This window comes from Zonotrichia leucophrys, chromosome 6 (assembly GCF_028769735.1).
Source record: "Zonotrichia leucophrys gambelii isolate GWCS_2022_RI chromosome 6, RI_Zleu_2.0, whole genome shotgun sequence".
Classification (NCBI taxonomy): domain Eukaryota; kingdom Metazoa; phylum Chordata; class Aves; order Passeriformes; family Passerellidae; genus Zonotrichia; species Zonotrichia leucophrys.
The window spans coordinates 18,332,695-18,352,025 of NC_088176.1; the positions used below are offsets into that span (position 1 = coordinate 18,332,695).

Here is a 19,331-nt window from a genome sequence, read left to right on the forward strand (position 1 = left end):
CCCTGGCGCTCCCTGCCGGAGCTGCGGTGCGAACGGGCGGGGCGGGTCACGTGACGGCGCTCAGCTGACCGCGCGCGGCGGCGGCGCCGGCCCAGGGTGAGCGGCGGGACCGGGCCGGGCTGGGAGCGGCACCGGCGGGACCGGCCCAGGGTGAGCGGCGGGACCGGGCCGGGAGCGGCACCGGCGGCGGCCCCGCTGCTCACCGTCCTTCTCCCGCAGATGAACGGGGACGTGGCGGAGCCGGCGCCGGTGTGGGAGCGGCCCTGGTCGCTGGACGAGATCCGCAAGAGCAGCCAGAGCTGGTCCTTGGCCTCGGACGCCGGGGTGAGCGGAGCGGCCGGGACGGGCCAGACCCGGCACCGGAGGGGTGCGGGGCCGCGGCCTCCCCGGGCTCGGGGCCGGGGGTCGGGAGACGGGCCTGCCGCGGGAAGAGCGCAGCCCTCGGGCCCGGCCGCTGTCTCGGTGCTTTAACCCTGCGGTCCGGGCAGGAACACTGAAGTGAGGGCTTGGCTCGAACGGAGATGCGGAACGAAGTGGCTGAGACTGGTCCTGTGTGTGTGCGTGGGAGCGGTTCAGTGTAATGTGCGCGTGTTTTGGTCCTCAGCTGAAGTGTGTGGTCAGTTCTGCCTGTCTCACAAACGGTGCCAAAAGGAAACAGTTGGATGCTGACTATTGCTTTCCTTTGTTGTTGCCAACAGCTTCTGCATTTTCTACAAGAATTCTCACAGCAAACCATTTCCAGGACACACGAAATCAAAAAACAGGTGGACGGCTTGATCAGTGAAACAAAAGCTACCGACTGCCGCCTTCATAATGTCTTCAATGACTTTCTTATGTTGTCCAACACACAGTTCATAGAGAATGTGAGTGTGCTCTAGTACAACATCAAACTTGTACTTCAAACATTGTCATTGTCTATTAGTGTAGGAGTGAATTAGTTTTCTGGCAAGTCTGATGCTGATTTAGGGATGAAATTACTTTTAATTGTATTTTGTTAAAAGATATCCTAATTCCCTTGTGAGTGATGCACTATCCAATACTGGCAGGCTCCCTTTGCCTTTTCAGCAATACCTTCCTTCCTTGCTGATACATAACCAGGAGATAAGAGTTTTGGTTTTAGAACTATGAATGAGTTGGGAATTCGGGATTTCTTGGTTTATCTTCACAAGTTGCAGGAATGTAGCATTTGTCTGCCTTACCTATCTAAATATGAGGAATGTTATACAATGCTGTAAATTTGCTTAATGGTGTTATTTTACTGTAAAAGCATTTGGTATTAAAGTTGTTGGCCTGCAGGTAGTTGTCCCCTTCATGTGGTCATGACAAGCATATTTTCTGGTTAATGTTGCCACTTTATAGATATCTCTGTTTTGAAAGATAAAGCTGGACTCGAAAGCCTGTTGCAGCATTGTATCACTAGATGTGTCTAATTAGGGTGGAGAGCTTTGATAGGATTTCAGATTTTGGAGGGTTTTTAGCACTGTGAGTTTTATCAAGTGTTTTGTTTTGATCAGCATTATTTCAGGCCATAGGTGTCTCATCATGGCATTATTATTGGAAGGGTGGTAGCAGAGGAAAAGATGGAAAACTGGATTTATATTCTAGAGGCTTTTGCTGCTAGTGGGTTTTGTCAGTGCTGCAGTGTCTTTTCTGACCTAGCTTGGCTGTTCAGCATAATGATTCTGCTGAGAACAGTTTGTACCAAATGTTTTAAATCTCATGTGCTTACAGCTGTTTGTTCCCAAATTAAGGTGCACAGAAATAGGTCTTCATTTCTGATTTTCATTTTAGCTAGTGAGAGATCTGTCTCTTCCCAGGGGATAACTGCACCTGTGTTTCAGATTTGGATTTAGGTTTGCAGGTTTCATGGAGATCTTTTATTCCCCTTTTTCTCCTTGTTCCTATAAAAGATTGCTGGATGTGAGGGATCATCAGAATAAACTGAAGGTTGAGAGTTGTTGTGAACCCTTTCTGTGAGAATGGGAGGAAAAGCTACTAAATAACAGAAAACTAAAGTAGACAGCCTCTAAGTAAACTATAGGTTTCACTCTAAAGGTGTCTAGAGCAGCTTTACATTGGAAATGTTAAAACAGTGCATTTTTTATCATGTTCAGGTTAGTCTGTTAGCAGACTTGAATTACCTCAATTGCATTGAGAGGCTGACAATGGTACCTTCAGTACCAATGCATGAAGGTACTTGACATCATCCATGGCTTCCTTTTTTAATGTGTAATGAACTAATGTGTAATTAATTACATACTAACAGTGCACTTTGTGGTGGTACCCCATGGTTTAGCCCCTGTAGTAGTACAGTGTTCTTACATGAATTAATTTTGCTTGACTTTTCAGAGAGTATATGATGAAGAAGTGGAAGAGCCTATTCTCAAAGCTGATGTTGGAGACAAAACTGAGCAGGTAGTTAACTTCAGCTGCCTTGAGTGCTGGCACTATGTTTGCAGGCATTGTCTACCTTCTCATTTTCAAACCTGCTTTGCTTACATTTACAGCTTACAAACCAAACTCCTTCCTTTCTCCTTGAAGTCTTTCTGTTGGATAGTGTATGTCACTCTGTCACAAAATTGACCGTGATATTGGAGGCTACTACAGAGTGTGATCATCTCTTAGGGCCTCCCCAAGCTCAGTACTGTATCCAGCAGATGAGACTTATGCATTGATTTTTAAGTGGTTATGCATATTTTTTCAGTAAGAGGGCCTTGGACAACCTTACTGGATTCACAGGTAGTAAATTGGGGAAGCAGAAGCTGACTGAAATAATTCCTAGGAATAAGTACTCAGAAAGCTATATATGTATGTGTGTATGTATATACATTGCAATCTAGATGTATTATCCCATAAATGTCCCCGTAATAGCTTAGGAGCACAAGTAAAACAATACTGTGCTTGTGTGGATGTTTAGAACATCTCTGTTTCTGGAGTGATGAAAATGAATTAAGTCAAGCAAAAAAAAAATCTGATTGTCCTTCTAATGCACATACTGAAAAAGCTTTCACTGTGCTGATTTGAAATTAACATTTTGAATGTGTGTTGTGGTAAGACTGAGTCTTAAGTAAAATGCAATGAGCATGTGTTTTTTTCTGTTGCTAAAGGAAAAGACACGGGAACAGAAAGAAGCTGATCTAATCCCTAAAATTCAAGAAGCAGTGAATTATGGATTGCAGGTTCTGGACAGTGCATTTGAACAGCTAGACATCAAAGCAGGGAACTCTGACTCAGAAGAAGAAGAAAGTAATGAAAGAGTGGAACTGATACTTGAGCCAAAGGTACAGGGACCCGTTCTTGCTGAGTTTGTTTTGCTTTCTTGGACTTGCTCTTTGCTTCTGTCAGCTGTATTGCTACCTTAGTGTAAAACTGATGTTACCTAAACCTGTTGCCTAAAAAGAGGGTTTGATGACTGCATCTGAAGAAGTGTTCTCTGCTGAGCTTCTCCTTTTGTAATCTGCCTGTCTTGCAGTTAGGTTAGCATTAAGGTATGGCATCCTAAAGGAAGTTAGTTTATTAGAGTGAACTTGGAAGTGGAAGCCTCAGTTCTGTATGGGAGTGGGATGTACAAATTTCATGCTTTTTAGGTACAAACCATATCTTTATGGGTTGTTTTTACCATCCAAATAATTAAAAATCCAAGGTCCGGGTTTTGGGATAAGAGCTGTGGGTCTTTGCAAGGATATTCTTCTGTTACGTGGCATGCAAAAACAAGTTGGTACTACACAAACAGAAGTAGCCACTTTGTTGGACAGCGTTGAGGGAAATAAACATCAGCTGGCCCACCCAGTCATATGTTGACTTGAAGCATAGGTTTGATGGCACTCTTAACAAGCTTGTATCTTCCTTGAGTTAAAACAAGGGATGTAAGGCTTCTGTTCTGAGGACTGTTCAAAGATGTCAGAAAGACCTGATGTTGTCTCTTTCCAGGATCTCTATATTGACAGACCTTTACCTTACTTGATTGGCTCTCAGCAGTTTATGGAACAAGATGATGTTGGCCTTGGGGATCTCTCTAGTGAAGGTATGTGCTGGCATGACCTTTTATTTCTATGCAAGTAATTAGGTCCTAATCCAAGATTTTTGACTGTTTTAAATCACTGCTTTGGTTATCCTATGTACTGTTCTTGCATGGTTAGATGCAGGCTGTAATAAGCTGGGGAAAAAATGTTGATCATGTGTGACTACCACATTTCCAGTATACAAAGCAGTAATTTCTCAGTTACTTGTGCTTTGTGTATTAGAAATGCAAAGTGTTACAATTTCATCAGCTTTCGAAGTTCTTTCAAACCAATCTCTACCCACCTGAATTTTAGTTTTCATCACAGACTCTTTAGGTGGCATAAATGGTGACTACATTGTTCTGTGTCTGATGTTAACTTTTTTGTTTCCATTTAAATTAGAAGGATCAGTAGATAGCGATCGTGGAAGTGTAATTGACAGTGAAGAGAAGGATGAGGAGGTAAGTGGCAAGTACCAGCTGCTTTGCACAAACATTCCTTGCATGTGAGGCCATTAACTACCTTGCTTTTTAAAGTTGACTCTCAAGATAATGCTGCACGATGTTTTTTCCCTGTGTTGGTTGGGATAAATATACTTTGTTATTGTTCTCATGCAGTGGTTTCCTCTGCAGCTTTCCAGAGGAACATTTATGTGGTATTGACTCTAGCTGTTATTAAAGCAGAATACTTCAAACTGAAGTGTTTTATTCTACTCTTATTTAATTTTGTGAAGCAAATCAGATTCTTATAAAGAATTGCATTTATGGAGAACAGATCTGTTGTAAATTACAGTCACAAAGAATGGGATGGAGACTCTCAGGAGCAAGTTTAAAGCTTTAAGTAATGCACCTCCCAGATTAACCTCATAAATCTGCTGCATTGGAATATCAGTTTCTGATATGTTTTGCCTGCTTTGGCTGGGATGTCTCTGCTTTGTAACTGTGGTATGGAAGCAATCCCTTTCTCCTGAGGTGTTTGCTTTTGGTGTCTTTGCTCACTTAAAGTGAAACCCCTTTTGAGTTACTTGGATGCAGTCACAATGGAGCCTGCTGTCCTTGCTGAATTAATGACTTTCTAGTGAGCTCCTGTCATAAGGATGGTCAGCAGTGGGGGAGCAATTTCTTGGTCAGATCATGGTGAGGAGATCTGCATGTCCAAATTTCAGCAAGCTCACAGTTTCTGACCCCTTTCCCTTAACCACTGGTTGAAGTAATGTGTGATACTTGTCTCTGGGTCTCTTATGTTACAGGAATCAGATGATGAATTTGGAAACCCTAGTGAAGATGACCAAAAGACGGTACGGTTAAACGCTCTGGAACATACCTGAAAGAATTCCCATTTGTGACACAGTGAGCATGAATGAAAGAGGAGATGAGAGCTCTAGACAGTTGATTATTAGCAACTTTGTGAGGCCTGATTTTTATAACTTTTTATGGGAAGGTCCTGGGCAGATAGCACCATGTTCTGAAAATGAGCCTGGGTTAGTCCTAGACATGCTTGCAAGCTGTCATTAGATACAGAGCCTATGTGGGATGGCATTTCTGGTATATGTTTTCCTCAGGAGTAAGTTGGGAGACATAAGAGTTCAAAGACTCTACTCCAGGAAAACTAGGCTTCTGTGGGTTCATTTGGTTTATAATTAAAAATCTAATATTGCTGTGCAGGAGGCAAGGAACAATACAGTTTGAGTATTACATGGAATCAAAGATGTGAACACTATTAGATATTTAAAGAGTATATCCATTTATTAGATATTTAAACAGTATATCCATCTGGATAATGAATGAGAAAGGAAGAGAAATGTTGAGATGGAAAAATTACTATAGCATGACTTTAGTAATTGGTTTTATAAGAAGGAGTCTTATCCATATTAAGATGTGCCACTGCAAAAGACTTTTAGGTGGAGATCCTCAATGTGTCGTGATTTATTGCCAGAGGAGCAATGATGCAAAAAGCAACCCTTATTTACTCTACTAATTAATAAAACAGTGTTGCAAAAACACTCAGATGTTACTTTAAGCTGACCTTCATGGGATATCTTTGTATACCTGATGTATTTTTAGATGAGCAAGTATATTTGTGTTGTTGGTGGTTTAGTTCAATTCTGGGCACTTGCTTGTGCCAACCCCCAGCTCTTGTCCAGTTCACTTCATCTTTTTCACCCTCTTATTGATGTGACTGAAATCAGGATGTCAGCATGTAGTGTCTCTCATTCTGCTGTGCACCCTAAGGACACAGCAAGATGATACAACTTTTTACTAGTTGATCAAGGAACACTAAGGAATACTTAACTCAGTGTTCATGTGTTAAGACTAAGTACCAGGCCTTTAGTTTGTGCATGGTAGTGGTACACACCATGTGAGGGAGCCTTTGTGTCCTCAGTTGCAGCATTCAGTAACACAGCACCGGGTTGGGGTGTGCTAGAGAATGCAGCAACTGGCTTGGGGCTAGAAGCTCTCCTTCCTTACCTTTCAGAAGCTGTGAGGTATTCCAAATTGGCTGTAAGTTCCCATCCTTTCTGTGAGTTTGATTTGAATATTTTATTTAAGCAGACGAAGTTTTGTGCTTGTTTTGTATGTGAACAGAATATTAATTGTTTTTTAGAGGATAGCCCAAATGAGTGATGAAGATGATGAAGATGGCTGCGATCTCTTTGAATCTGAAAAAGAGGAGGATGAGGAAGGAGACTTAGATGAAAGCACAAAGCCTGTGAGTAATTGCTGCTTTCCTGGAGTGGGAGATCTGACTTTTTATTAAAAAAATTTGTCCTTAGAGGGATTATAATGGTAGCTCTCAAGTACTTGGAATGGAATTCCGTAGGAAGTGTCTCCAAAAATCCTGAGTAGTCTTTTAACATAATTGTTCAGGTGTTATGCCTTCAAACTCAGGGATTCTCACATATTAAGAAAGTATCAAAGCTGTCTTTCAAGAATATTAAGAAATTGATTATTGCATTTTTGTGAGGCGAAAGCCTTTTGTTTCTCCTGCTTACAAAGCAAGGTGCCATTAACAACTATGTGTTCATCAGAACTAGAAATTCTGAGGATTTTTTTTTGTTCTTGATGCATGCCTAATTTCTGCTTTCTTGTCAGAAAGCTGTATTACTTCTTCTGAAGGCTTCAAACAAAGTCTAGACAAGATACTGTGCAAGTGAGGCTATAGAATACAGTATTTATAATTGTAATTGCGTCAAGTTGTTAACTGGATCTGCTGTTACTTGTCCCTGCTGCTCAGAAAAAGAAGAGGCCAACATCATTTGCAGATGAGCTGGCAGCTCGAATCAAAGGAGAAGTGCCAGTCAGACAAGATGAAGAGTGTTCATGTGAGTTATCTCCCAAGTTTTGAAAAGTGTTTGTGCAGTAATGGGGGACTTGTGAAAGTGTGGGACAGGAGATTGTGGGTAACGATACATGAAGTGACACAGGTCTGTTATTTGAACATGTATTAGGTAAAAGCATGACAAGAGGAATTGCAGACACTATTTTGTGCTCTGAGTAATTCTTTGCCCATAACTCAGAGGACTGAATTGGAATTCACTGAGAATTGTAGTGGGAAACACATTGCTTTCAGGTGAGACAGGTCACTCTCAAAACACACAATATTGGAAATGTTTTCTTTCCAATCTGATTCTCCCTCTGCATGTTTGACCACATGTGTGTTCTCCTGTTTCAAGTAAGTTTGTGGAAGCCACCAGTCACTGTGGTCTTTCTGTGAGCTCTACAGTAGAAAACGCCTCAAGCAATAGATTGGTGTTTTCATGTGGTATGAATTGTTTGTTTTCTTTGCTTAAATGTAGTGTTTTGAGGAAGCTTTCCTTGCTGCTGTCACTTTTGATATTTTAGACTAAATAATGCATTTAACTTTTGTGTTGCTTTCAAAGGCAGAGATGTCTCAAGTATTTAGTCTTGGAGCAAAGCAGCAGTGGAAAATAGCTAGGTGAAGTTGAGTTGTCAAGTGCTTGTGAGGCTGCTGCTGACCTGTAAAATCGGGAAGATGAACAGACAAGAGCTGTGTGTGTGTTCTTGCACTGTTCAAACAATCAAACTAGGTCTGCTGATATCAAGAGTATAAAACCTACCAACTTAACCTGTTCAGTTAGAGGGAAATCTTCCAGTCATTGAAGTAACCTTGTAAGGCCAGAGGAGCTAAAACTCTGGCTTTGCTTTTGGCAGCTGAATGAAGACAATAATAAATCTGGAACCATTTGAGATGCCTGGAGGTTCTGCAAAGGTGTGGAACCTGTGCAAAGCTGTGTTGCTTTCTGGCATCTCAGGTGACACTAGTCTGCGTGTAGACAATTGTGTTGAACCCCTAGTGCCTAACAGAATTACTCTGTTACAATTTTAAGTGCTAGTTTTAGAAACTGTATTTCATAGAATTGGTTCATCAGGCTGATTCATGTGGAAGCACAGAGGTCAGCTTGGTTTGCTATTTTTTAGGTTCTTTTTGCCATAGATTGATCTCAGACTGTAAGTAAAGGTGGACTGGTTTTTCATTCTAACTTTCTTCTTACAGCCCTGTCATCAGAGACCAAAACAAGGAAAACTCCAAAAGAGAAGAAGGAAGTTAGAGTTCCATCAGATGGTAGGACATCCTCCTCTCGTGCTTTTGAATTTTGGGCTCGATTGTAAGATAATACTTAAGAAATCGTGGCTTTTGCTATAGAAGCTGGATAGGATGTCAGTGAGCATCCTTTAAGGTGAATGTGTAAACAAATCTAGGTGGGGCTGTAAATGTAAACAAGGCTGGAAGCACACTTGGTGAGAGTTCTTCCTTTATGTGGCCTTCTGCAGCAACCACACAAGCCAGTCTGTCTTCAGCAGCTTCTCTCTGTGTCATGTTTATGAGAGCAGATGGAACCAAAGCAGTTTTTTTTTTGGTTGTGTCTAATTTCCTTTCCTGAAACTTGATCAGTCTTACCAAAGCTCATGTCTCTTGTATTTTCTAGATGAAGATGATGACATCTTCAAGCCTCCTAAACTGACTGATGAGGACTTCACACCGTTTGGTTCACGGGGTGGCCTCTTCAGTGGTGGAACAGGCCTCTTTGATGATGAAGAGGTGAGAATACTGCAGATATTAAGAAAAATAATCTGATAGTGCAAGGCAGCTTTGTGTCAGTGCAAATTTGAATGAAGCCATCGCTGGTTACCTCTTGGTGACTTATTACTCCGGCTACTTTCCTCATCTGTGTAGACCCAGGACAGCCAAGCAGATCTGTCTGTGGTTGCTGCCTGCCTGCATACACCTGGGCTTGGTTTCTGTTATGTGAAGTTAAACATCTCTGAAGGGTGACTTAGCTTCACTTTACTTGTGCGTTGGAGGAGGCTGTGCTAGACCAGCAGGCAGACACAGCAGGACAACAGGCAAATGATAACTTACCAATGGCAAATGATCACTGACACCTCTGCCACACCCCTACTCTTTCTGAAGTATTTTGTCTTCTTTCTAGAGTTTTATACAAAGACCATGCATTTTGAGTCTCCAGGTAGTCAACCTCTAATACCCCCATTTGCATAAGAGGGAGGCCTTCAAGAAGTTAAGTGGTCAGTACTCAAAAAATCTGGAGGTTTCCTGGAAATCCAGGCTGTGATTGTTGGAGATTGGCACAGGGCACTGCAACCTGAACACAGGAACAACTGTGGGAGTGTCCTGCAATGTTTTTGAGCTGTAATGTATTTCCCTGCACTTATGTTTTATCTACATGAAGTTCAGGAGTATTTTTATGCTTGCCCTGACCTGAATTTTTCCCTCAAACCTTAGTGTATAAACTTCAGTAGGAAAGCTCAGACGGGTATAATCAGGATCTAACCAGCTGTAGAATAATTAGTGGAAGTCCTTGAAGATGTGCAAATAAAAGGTCATTCCTTCTCTTCAGCAGACAGACTAGCGATCAGTAAATTGAATTTTAGAAGAGTGCTGCTTTTCTGAATGTATGCACTCAAGTTAACACTTGAGTGATTTCCTCCTCTGTCTTGGCTTAGAAGTGAACATTCAATATGGAAAAATCAGCATCTGTAATTAACTATAGTAACAAATTCACCACTTCCCTCCCTTTGCATTTTCATCTATGAACAGAGTGATCTTTTTGCTGAAGCACCAAAAGGAGAAGAACCAAAAGAGAGAGAGGAGCAAGCCCCAGTAAGTGAAGGTAAGAACCAACAGTTGCCGCCTGTAGTCTTGTCTGTGCTGTGATTTATTACTGCTAGCAGCTAGGCTGTTCCCAAACTAGAAAGCCTGGTGTAGCAATTACAGAGCAAGTCTCTTCTCCTCAGCAGTGTTAATAGAGAGCAGCTGTGTTAAATTTTACGTGTGTTTGTTTGCTATGATCTGTTACACACACATACTCTCCTAGAACTGAAAGGATGTCCTTACTGCTGTTGGCAGAGCTCTCTGCTCTGTGCTGGGTTCCTGCTTCTCAAGTGTACTTTACAGGATCCAGTTGTGGGTTTGAGGGGAGCAGAGATTGCTTCTTGCAGATTAATTCACCTGAATTTCTCACTAGCTGCATAGCCTTAAGGACTCTGAGCACACATTCTGTATTGCAGAGCTTTTACTGAAGCACTGTATTTGATGAATTTTCAGATATGTGTTGGGAGACTAAGCCATTTTGTTTTGAATGTATTGGAGTGGTTTTGAGTGTGTGAATGTGAACTGTTGTAAATAATGATGTATGTAAACTTGTAATGTGTTTATAAGCTTCAGTGTAGTAGAGTTGTTCTTTGGAGTTTAAATTGAAAAAAGTAGACTGTTAGATATATTTGCAATAGCCCAGAAGTTCAAGAAGAATGTGTTAAAGAGTTCTGAGCTGTTAAGAAATAAAAAGCAGCTTAGACAACTTCTTGGATTCCTCTTTCTGTGGTAAAGTTCTGAAGGCTTTGACAGCATAAAATAAGTGCATCCATTTGTATTGTACTTCCTATGATTTCAGCATCCTCTACAAAGTCCTTAAAGAAAGTTCCTGCAGGTGCAGTATTTCTGTTTCCAGGTATGATTTATTCAATAGCCAATTGCTTCATGCACAAAATGCTCTTTTCTTTAAAACCTCCTACTGAGGTTTTAAAGAAAAAACTGTCCAGATGCAGCAGCACTGCATTGCTTGATCACATGCTTAATGACAAATACAGATGCTTCTACCATGCTAAGCCTAAACTGCAGCATGTTTTATGGATAATCAAACATTCTGGAGGAGTTTTGAAGGTAGGTGTCACTGATGGCAGATATTAGCAACTGTCAGCTTCAAGTGTTGTGCTCTGAACTTTTAAGAATGTGTGTCACTTGAACTGACATGCAGCTTAATTCTGCTGTACATGCAGTCACAGCTTCCACCTGTAGCCTGAGAAGGAACTACATTTTGATCTTTCACATTTTATCATATTGCCTTGGGTTAGCAGAAGAGCAGTTTAAACATCAAGTTCCTGTGTTAAGACTAGTCTTGTTTTTCTGGTTTTGATTAGGAGAATCTGCATACATAGGGAAGAACCAGATCTATAACTGGGAGCTAAAAGTAAAAAAGAATTGTACTAAGATCTCTGTTTCTTATCAGAATCCAAGCTGAACATCACCAGTTGTTTTTTTTAATTTACTGACAAAGATTTCTGTCAGTGTGCAGGCTCTTCACTTGATTGAGGTATCCGATTTTTAAGTTTTGGCCTTTCTTAATAAAGGTCAATTTAAGACTGGTTTCAGTTAACTGTGACCTCAGTCAGCAAAATTTTTAGAGTAGAAAGTACACAAATGCAGAGTTTTTGCTCCAGGGTCAATGATACATGTCAACAAGGGGACTTCTAAATAATGTAAAACTCAGTAACAGAGTTCAAAACAGCAGATTGATGTGTGGGATTTTTTTATCCTTTCTTCTTGGAGGTATAAGCAGTGAGTTTAGTCTTTAATTGCTTCCTCTCAATAACCTGTAGACAGGCTTAAGTCACCAGAGAAAAGCCAAGAATTAAGGCTCCTTTGCTATTCCAGTGAATGGTTTGTTTAGGGACTCAATAATCTTTAATAAATAACTACATTTTGTGACTGTATTCCTGTCAATCCTGAGGCACTTTATAATTGCATAATACACTTTTTTTTAAATAAGAACCTGCTGCTCATCAAAATTTATGCAGTCTGCTGACTTAACCAAATAGCAGTAGTTCTGCTTTCTGCCAAACTTTCTTCAAGTATCTCCCTACCTCTGTCTCATTTCCAAGCTACACATGAGAAGCCAGGAGACAGGCTGAGACCATTAGGAGTGTTTCAGATGATCACACACTCAGCACTGAGGCTGGACATTCCCCCAGAGAGGCAGAAGGAGCAGTTGCCCTGGCTGGCTCTAATCAATCACGGCCGTAGCTGGTGTGTGCAGGGGCCTCGTGGCCGAAGCCAGCTGTGTACTGCACGATGGCTGCTGGGCTCACATGGCCAGTGTGCGTCCTGGGAAGAGCTCAGTCACCTGTCCCTCCCTCTCCCCAAGCACATTACCTTCTCACTGGGCCACAGTGGTGTGGTGCACTAGTTAGTAGAGTAGGATTCTGGTTTGGGAAGTCCATAGGGGCAGCAGTGTGGGACTGCTGAGTCTTCTAGCTTCAGCACAGAGCCTGGCTGCTGTTCCTAGGGAAGATGAGCAGGTTTGAGGAAGAAGTGGCTGCAGTGAGAGTGAGGGGCTGTCTGTGACTTGGCTTTATCAGAATGTGTCTAGCTAATGCTTTTGATGTGGCATTGTTGCAGGAGTGCCTTAAAAGTTGCTGAGATGGAAACTGTACCTGATGTCACTTACTATGGCACAAATTCAGCTTTTTGGTAACTCTGGAAATGTTGTTTTGATTTTTATTCTGCCTCCATATGACCTGCAGGAGGAAGTGATGTGTTTAGTTCCACTGTAATTGGGGAAAAAGACAAGAAATCTGCAGCACGGAGCACAGAAAAAACACCTAAACAACCTGGGAAAGTTGTTCTATTTGATAATGATGATGATGATGACTTCTTTGTGGAAGCAACTAAAAAGCCTCCAGATCCAGGTACCTCTAAACATTTGTGGTGAAAGATTAAAAACTGAAAGTCGTCAAAATTCAAACTGGTAGGAACCAATGGGTTATAAAATTCAAACCTTCAGCACTGTGACTTCTTTGGGTTTTGAGGGGTTGTGGTTTTGGTTGATTTTTGGTGTTCTGCTGTAGAGGGTTTTTTTGTCATTGGTATTTCTTTTCATCAGAGTGACATGAGGCTGTTTGTTTGTACATGCTCTCCCTGACTTCTCTCTGAGGATGCTCCTTCTACCACTAGAGCAGTATCTAGACTTGAATCAGGGAATTGGTACAGGCTTTATTCACACAGCCTTGAATCTTTGTGCCCAGCATTCCCTATTAGCAGGGCCTAGGCCTGTGCTAAGCCAATATAAAACACTGCCTTTAGAGGTGCCAGCTGGCTCAGCTGCTTCACTGCATATTCTGTCACCAGTGCTTTCAGGCAGGTGGTGTTTCACTTTGGGAGCTTGTCTGACTTTTCCTCTCAAAGACTCCTGATGTTGGTCATCATTAAACAGTATGGTATCTTTTTATAGACTCTCTTATCTTCTCTTGTTCTGTATTCCTCATTCCCTGCTGGTTTTGTCTCTTTACGTAGTCAAATCTACAGCTGACCTATTTGATGATGATGAAGAAGGTGATTTATTCAAGGAGAAACCTGCCATTCCTTCTGTGGTTTCTGGCACAGCTAAAGAAACAGAAAGTCATAGAGAGGCAATTGTGGAAAAAAAGGTAATGTCATATAAATGGATTGTTTGGCTGAGGTTTTAGGAAAAGTTTTAGTGCAGTTGAAACAGTCTTTCAATATACAACACTAAAGTGACATATTTATGAAATAGGACTAGGTTCATAGGGTCTTCCATAATTTAGTACTTCAGTGGTCCTTAAATGCCTTTTTCCTTTTAAACTTGGGGTTTATTTGAGGTTTTTATTAGTGTGGGCAGTGACTGAAAGAATCTTATTAAGGCAGGATTGAAATAAGAGCAAAATGAAAAGCCTCTGATAATAAAAAATGTTTATGAATTTCATGGCTGAAACCAGCTTGAGTTAGAAACCTTTGGTGTCACAGTTCAGTGCTGCAGAAACTGTCTGCTCTTACAGCAGCCACTGACAGCAGCTTAACTGGTAACCCGTAGCTTGTGTGTGTATTATGGGAGAGGAGTGTGGGTGTCACAGTTCTCCCTAAGCATTTACAAAACTTGGGGTGTTTAGAAAACTGTTTTTTAGCTGAAAACTCCTCAAAGTTGTAGAAAGCTCTGAACATGATACTGAGCACTTGTGTATGTATGTGAGAGAATCTAAATGGGTGCTGATGCAGTCTTTTTTTGTCCTAAAGAGTCAACAGTCTTCAGGTGAGGACTTCAAGCCTTTGTCTGAAACACCTCCAAGAAAACAGAGGGGCCTTTTCTCTGATGAGGAGGATGCTGAGGTGAGTATTTCTTGAAGAAATCCCTACAGAAATCCTTGGCATCATAGTCATCCTGACTTCAGTCCATTTGTATCTGGGGACTATTTATGCATTTTGTAGGATTGGGATATCTGACATCCATGTATGTACTCCCAGCTGTTCTGAAAGTTCCTTCTTGCTCCAGGAGTGAAAGCTGATTGTTTTCCCCGTCTTCAGGGAGTTAAACATTAGTGGTACATACAGGCATAAATTAAAAGCCTGAAGACAGGAAGGAGCAGCAAATTAAGAGTAAGAATCATTAAAGACTACATATGTTTCATTTTGGCTTTCAGCTAGCAATTAACCAGCAAAGATGAGGAAAATTCCTGTGCAGTTGGAAGTGATTGGTACATCAGATAAGGCATCCACTACTTCATAGACATTCTAAACATCTTTTTTCATAAGGATAAACACGAATGTCCCCTTTAGAGTTCTTAAACATATGGCCTTGCTTTGCAAAGTGACATTTCTTTGGTTTGCACAGGATTTGTTTTCATCAAGTAAACCTGTGAAGTCCAAAGCTACATCTCTCCCCACCAGCAAGTCCATGACAAAAGCTCCACTTTCCTTGTTTGATGATGATGAAGAGGTAAGTACCACTTCCTGATACTGCCTGTGTGGGGGAACCCACCTGCACTGGCTGTTGCAAATGCAGCAGGAAGTATTGAGAAATTTACAACACTGGCCTTGCAAATGGAGCACTAAATTGCTCTTGCATTGTGCAGCAGTTCTGAGCATGTGGACAGTACTGTAGAGAAGAGTGGGAGTGGGAAGTCCTGCAAGTTCTTAAAGTCTTTTGAGTAGTTTGCAGTCAGTGCATTTCACCTCTGAACCTAAACATGAAGGATATTATCCCTCTGATTGATAGGACTAGACAACACTGAGCAGTAGAACAAATATGAGCTTCAAGAAGCTGTTTTATCCTAAACCTGTGGTATCTGTCACACAGATGACTTCTTGCTTCTCTTGCCATGGCTGTTGAATTCCTTTTTTCTCACTCTTCAGTGTGTAAGAATCGTGGCTGCTAGTATGGAAACAGAGGTCAGAGCACAAGTTTGTGCAAGAAACCTTAAAAAAAATTGAATTAAGTTGTGCTTTTTAAATCTTTTTACACAGTGGCAGTTCAGCTCACTTAATGTCTTCAGAACAGGATTCATCCTCCATTTCATTATACATGTTAGAGACAGTGCCCCATTATGTTGGCTGCTGGGCTACAGAATTGCTGAGTGGTGGGTTTTGGCTGCTGGTCACGTCTTGTGGTGGAGAATCTGTGAGCCAGAACCAGGCTATGTGCTAACAGGCTTCTGGTCTATCAAATGCTCTTTGTGTAGGATTCCTTGTAACAGAATATGGTGTTAAACTTGAATTTATCTTCAAAAAACACCATTTCTGTATCCTGCTTACATGAGAAGTGAATGGCAACAGTATCTTATGTGCTGATGATTTCTCAATGAGCTTTTTGATGGCTTTGGCTTTTGATGTTTTTATACTATATTTTATTTTGTTTTAAGGATCTCTTTGGTGTGGGACCTGCCAAGAAGCACCAGGAAAAGACCCCAGAAGCAAGAGCAAAACAGTCAGGGTCTCTCAAGAAAGCTTCCAGCTTATTGTTCAGCAGTGATGAGGAGGTACTGAGGAGTGAGATTTGGTTGAAAATAGTTACTGGGCTTTATGCTTTATAAAACTTTTGAGAAGGGAACCCCAGACCAACTCTGCTGTGTCCACATGCCATGCCTGCCCCAATCCCTTGACTTTTTTTGCAGCTAAGGAGGCTGATCCTTGATCCAAATTTTCACAGGATCTAGGTAATAGAAGTCATGTGGAAGAGAAAATCAGTACTTTCAATGTAATTTATAGAAGATTTTATAGCAAATGAAGACTGTTGCCAACAAATCTGACTTAAAAACACTAAAAGGGAAAAATAAGTTTGTTCTTACTGCTTTAAATTCCATAAGAAAAGTTTAGCAGTTCTAGATAGATGTGTGTTGAGGTTTTCTTTGTTTTGACATGGGTTTCTTTTGTATTTGGTTTTGTTTATTGGAATTTTTATTTGCTTAAGTTTTGGGGTTTTTTTTCTCTGTTTGGATGTTTTGCTTTTTTAAATCTAGGGATGGGAAAATGATAAATAAATAATTAGGCTTTCCATAAAGCAGCCCTCTTCTAGGGGTGGGCTAGGTATTGTCCTCCATCTTAAATGAAAGCCAGAGACACTAAAGTAAATTAAAAACTTTAAAATTAAAAACTTTTCTGGAAACCTCTGAATTAGCTCATATGAATAGGATCCAGACTCTTCTTAGTCCTCCTACCTCTCAAAATTACTCTGTTGCATAGACTTTATTACTTGTCCTAAATTGCTTGTTGAGTAGGCAACAGTAATATCTTTAGATGCATTTTTATATTAGTGTAGAATAAACCAAGTTCAAACTTTGTCATGCCTGTAATCCCTTTCACAAAGAGATCAAACAAAGGTGAGAAACTGGGGAAAACCACTTGAAATGCTGGGAATAGCAAAACAAACAAGCAGAAGTATCTTGTTTAGTGTGTAGGCTTGAATAAGTGGCAGATGTGGGAGGAGGTGGGTGCCTGGGGGAGAACTGCTGTGAAGGAAGTAAGTGCAGCATTGAGCACTCTACTAAAGGTGTCTTGGGTGTATATGTGGTGGAGTTTTTCTCTTTTTTCTTGTGTTTTCCCATACATCAAACTGGCTAACTATTTAAGTGGCTTCAGTAAGGTTGTACAGAGTGGCCCTACTCTTGTGACACTGCAGTTGACACTGACCTCAGTTGTCAAGAGCAGCTGTAACAAAATGTGTGTACTGTATTTTGCTGGATTAATATTGTGTGCCAGAAGGTGACCAGGCTCTTTACAAAGCCTGAGCAATGTCACATTGCAGTGGCTAAAATGCAGGCAGCTAAATCAACTAGTAGAGAGATGAAAGGACTGCCAAGATGACAAAGTGTTCCTTATAAAGAAGATTGCAAAGTGGCTTTGACCAAGACAAAAGAAAACTTGTTCCTTCTTTTTAAGGAACATTGGAATGTCTCCAAGCCAGCTAAGCCTCCTTCTGAAGATGGCCGAAAAGAAGATCCTGCAAAACCAGCAAGCACTGTCAGTCAGGCTAAAGATGTGAAGACAACAAGTCTCTTTGAGGAAGAAGATGAGGAGGATTTATTTGCAATCACTAAAGAGAGGTGACAGTCCTTGGGAGGGGAGTGGGGAGGCATTTATTCACAACAGTCCAGCAGCCCTTCCAAAACCAGATGGACCCAGGCATATTGCAAGTGTTGGTTCCTGGTGCTGTTGCTGAGGAGGAAGTAGGGGGGCGTGTGAGTAGGAAGGGGCAGTGCTGGGCTCTTTTGTAGCTGTGGTGGGTCATTCTCCTTGCCACCACTGAACTGGCCTTTCCATTTCTATGCCAGTGATATAAAATCCTCTTGACCTTTTTTTATTTTTACTTCTGCAGAAAGCTTTGTAGACAAGAAAGAGTGTGTTAGAATTATTGGGACAGTGAGGAAGCCAAGTGCTATATCTGGGAACACTTGCTGCAAATGATGGTCCTAAGTGATACTTTTAAACAGATGCAGTGCATGGCCACTGAATTTTCCACTTTCTTCCCTCTCACTGCAGCCAAAGAAAGCCACAGAAGCCATCATTGTTATTTGAAGATGATGATATTAATGGAGAATCACTCTTCAGCTCCCAGTCAGTGCTACTCCCTTCAGCTGCCAAGGCTGCAGTGGTAACTCCCCATTCTTTTAAAACTAACATGGAACACACAATCATTTTACAGTCTGTCATAGTTGTTAGGTACTGAATATAAGTCTAACTCATTTCACATAATGGTAATTAGCAAATTGGGAATGGGAACAGGGAAGACTTAACTCTTACATGTATACTCATACTGCTGTTAGCCTAATGGAGACTTCAATATTTTCTTGACCACTTACCCTAAATTTGTTTGGTTTATGCTGAAAGCCCTTCCTAAGGATGTCCTGAAAGCTCTCAACATTAAATAACACTAAAAGGAACAAACAGCTTACTGCTGACTCAGTAGCCAGGGTTACCCTTTCATGTTACCCTACCCAAGATGATTGAGATGTGTAAACAGGCTTCTTACTGACCCTCCCTATTGTGTGCTCCTGCCATCCTCTGTCTTACAAGCTTAGCCTGGCTGTGCTTTGCAACTGAGAGTATGAGATGCAAGGGATTAACAGAGCTGTATCTGTAGTAGGGATTCATGTACATGTGCTTCCTGGCACTCTTCAGCCAGATTCAAAAACTCATAGTACTGGAAGTTAAAAGTTACAAACCAGAATGTCCCATGGAAGGAAAATAAGAGAAGTCAAGCATGTTGCCAGTGTCCTAGACCTCTGCAGTAGGCAAACTGAGACTCTGCTATCCCACAGCAACATACACATTTTATATATAAACACCAATTCTGTGTCACCAACATTCTCCTGATTTTGCAGGAGAAAGTAAAACCAGCTCACACGCCACCTACCTTTAATGAAGAAGAAAAGGAGGAAAAGGAAGATCTGCCAGATGAAACAGTGACGTCTAACCAGGTAGAAGATACATTGTGGTATTCAAAAAAGCCTAGACCAGCTCCTGTGCCTCAAGGAACAGATGTTGCAGGACAGCAAATAAAGGAAAAAGTGAGGGATTTTCTTACATTAATCTGAAGTTTGGTAAAGATTCAGTTAAAAAAAACCACAATCAAGTAGTGCTGCTCTGGCACGGAATTATTTTTGTGGATTGGAGGAAAAAGTTCCTTTGTCTCCATTTAGAAAAATCACTTGTCAGCCAAACAGCAAATTGTTTAAATAACATTTCAAAGTTGTTTCTTAACTGATGTCCTTGAGAGGGATTGAG

The 19,331-nt window shown here is 41.2% G+C and overlaps 1 protein-coding gene across 5 annotated transcripts in view; it reads left to right on the plus strand.

Moving 5' to 3' along the window:
* Window positions 1–29: 29 nt before the first annotated feature.
* The window catches only part of LOC135449369 (WASH complex subunit 2A-like), a 34,487-nt gene continuing 15,185 nt past the window's right edge, over window positions 30–19,331 (plus strand). For 2 of the 5 annotated variants that reach the window (XM_064716291.1, XM_064716294.1), the window contains exons 1-22: window positions 82–150; window positions 220–324; window positions 699–863; window positions 2,350–2,415; window positions 3,108–3,281; window positions 3,931–4,024; window positions 4,404–4,462; window positions 5,251–5,298; window positions 6,606–6,710; window positions 7,236–7,323; window positions 8,517–8,585; window positions 8,950–9,062; window positions 10,080–10,152; window positions 10,933–10,989; window positions 12,842–13,006; window positions 13,611–13,744; window positions 14,349–14,441; window positions 14,944–15,048; window positions 15,971–16,087; window positions 17,487–17,650; window positions 18,087–18,198; window positions 18,929–19,114. In XM_064716291.1, coding sequence (XP_064572361.1) covers window positions 220–324; window positions 699–863; window positions 2,350–2,415; window positions 3,108–3,281; window positions 3,931–4,024; window positions 4,404–4,462; window positions 5,251–5,298; window positions 6,606–6,710; window positions 7,236–7,323; window positions 8,517–8,585; window positions 8,950–9,062; window positions 10,080–10,152; window positions 10,933–10,989; window positions 12,842–13,006; window positions 13,611–13,744; window positions 14,349–14,441; window positions 14,944–15,048; window positions 15,971–16,087; window positions 17,487–17,650; window positions 18,087–18,198; window positions 18,929–19,114 — 2,292 coding nt within the window. In that variant the 5' untranslated portion in view covers window positions 82–150. Of the gene's footprint in view, window positions 151–219; window positions 325–698; window positions 864–2,349; window positions 2,416–3,107; window positions 3,282–3,930; window positions 4,025–4,403; window positions 4,463–5,250; window positions 5,299–6,605; window positions 6,711–7,235; window positions 7,324–8,516; window positions 8,586–8,949; window positions 9,063–10,079; window positions 10,153–10,932; window positions 10,990–12,841; window positions 13,007–13,610; window positions 13,745–14,348; window positions 14,442–14,943; window positions 15,049–15,970; window positions 16,088–17,486; window positions 17,651–18,086; window positions 18,199–18,928; window positions 19,115–19,331 lie in introns of all 5 variants that reach the window. The other 3 variants (XM_064716292.1, XM_064716295.1, XM_064716293.1) reach the window with 3 other exon arrangements.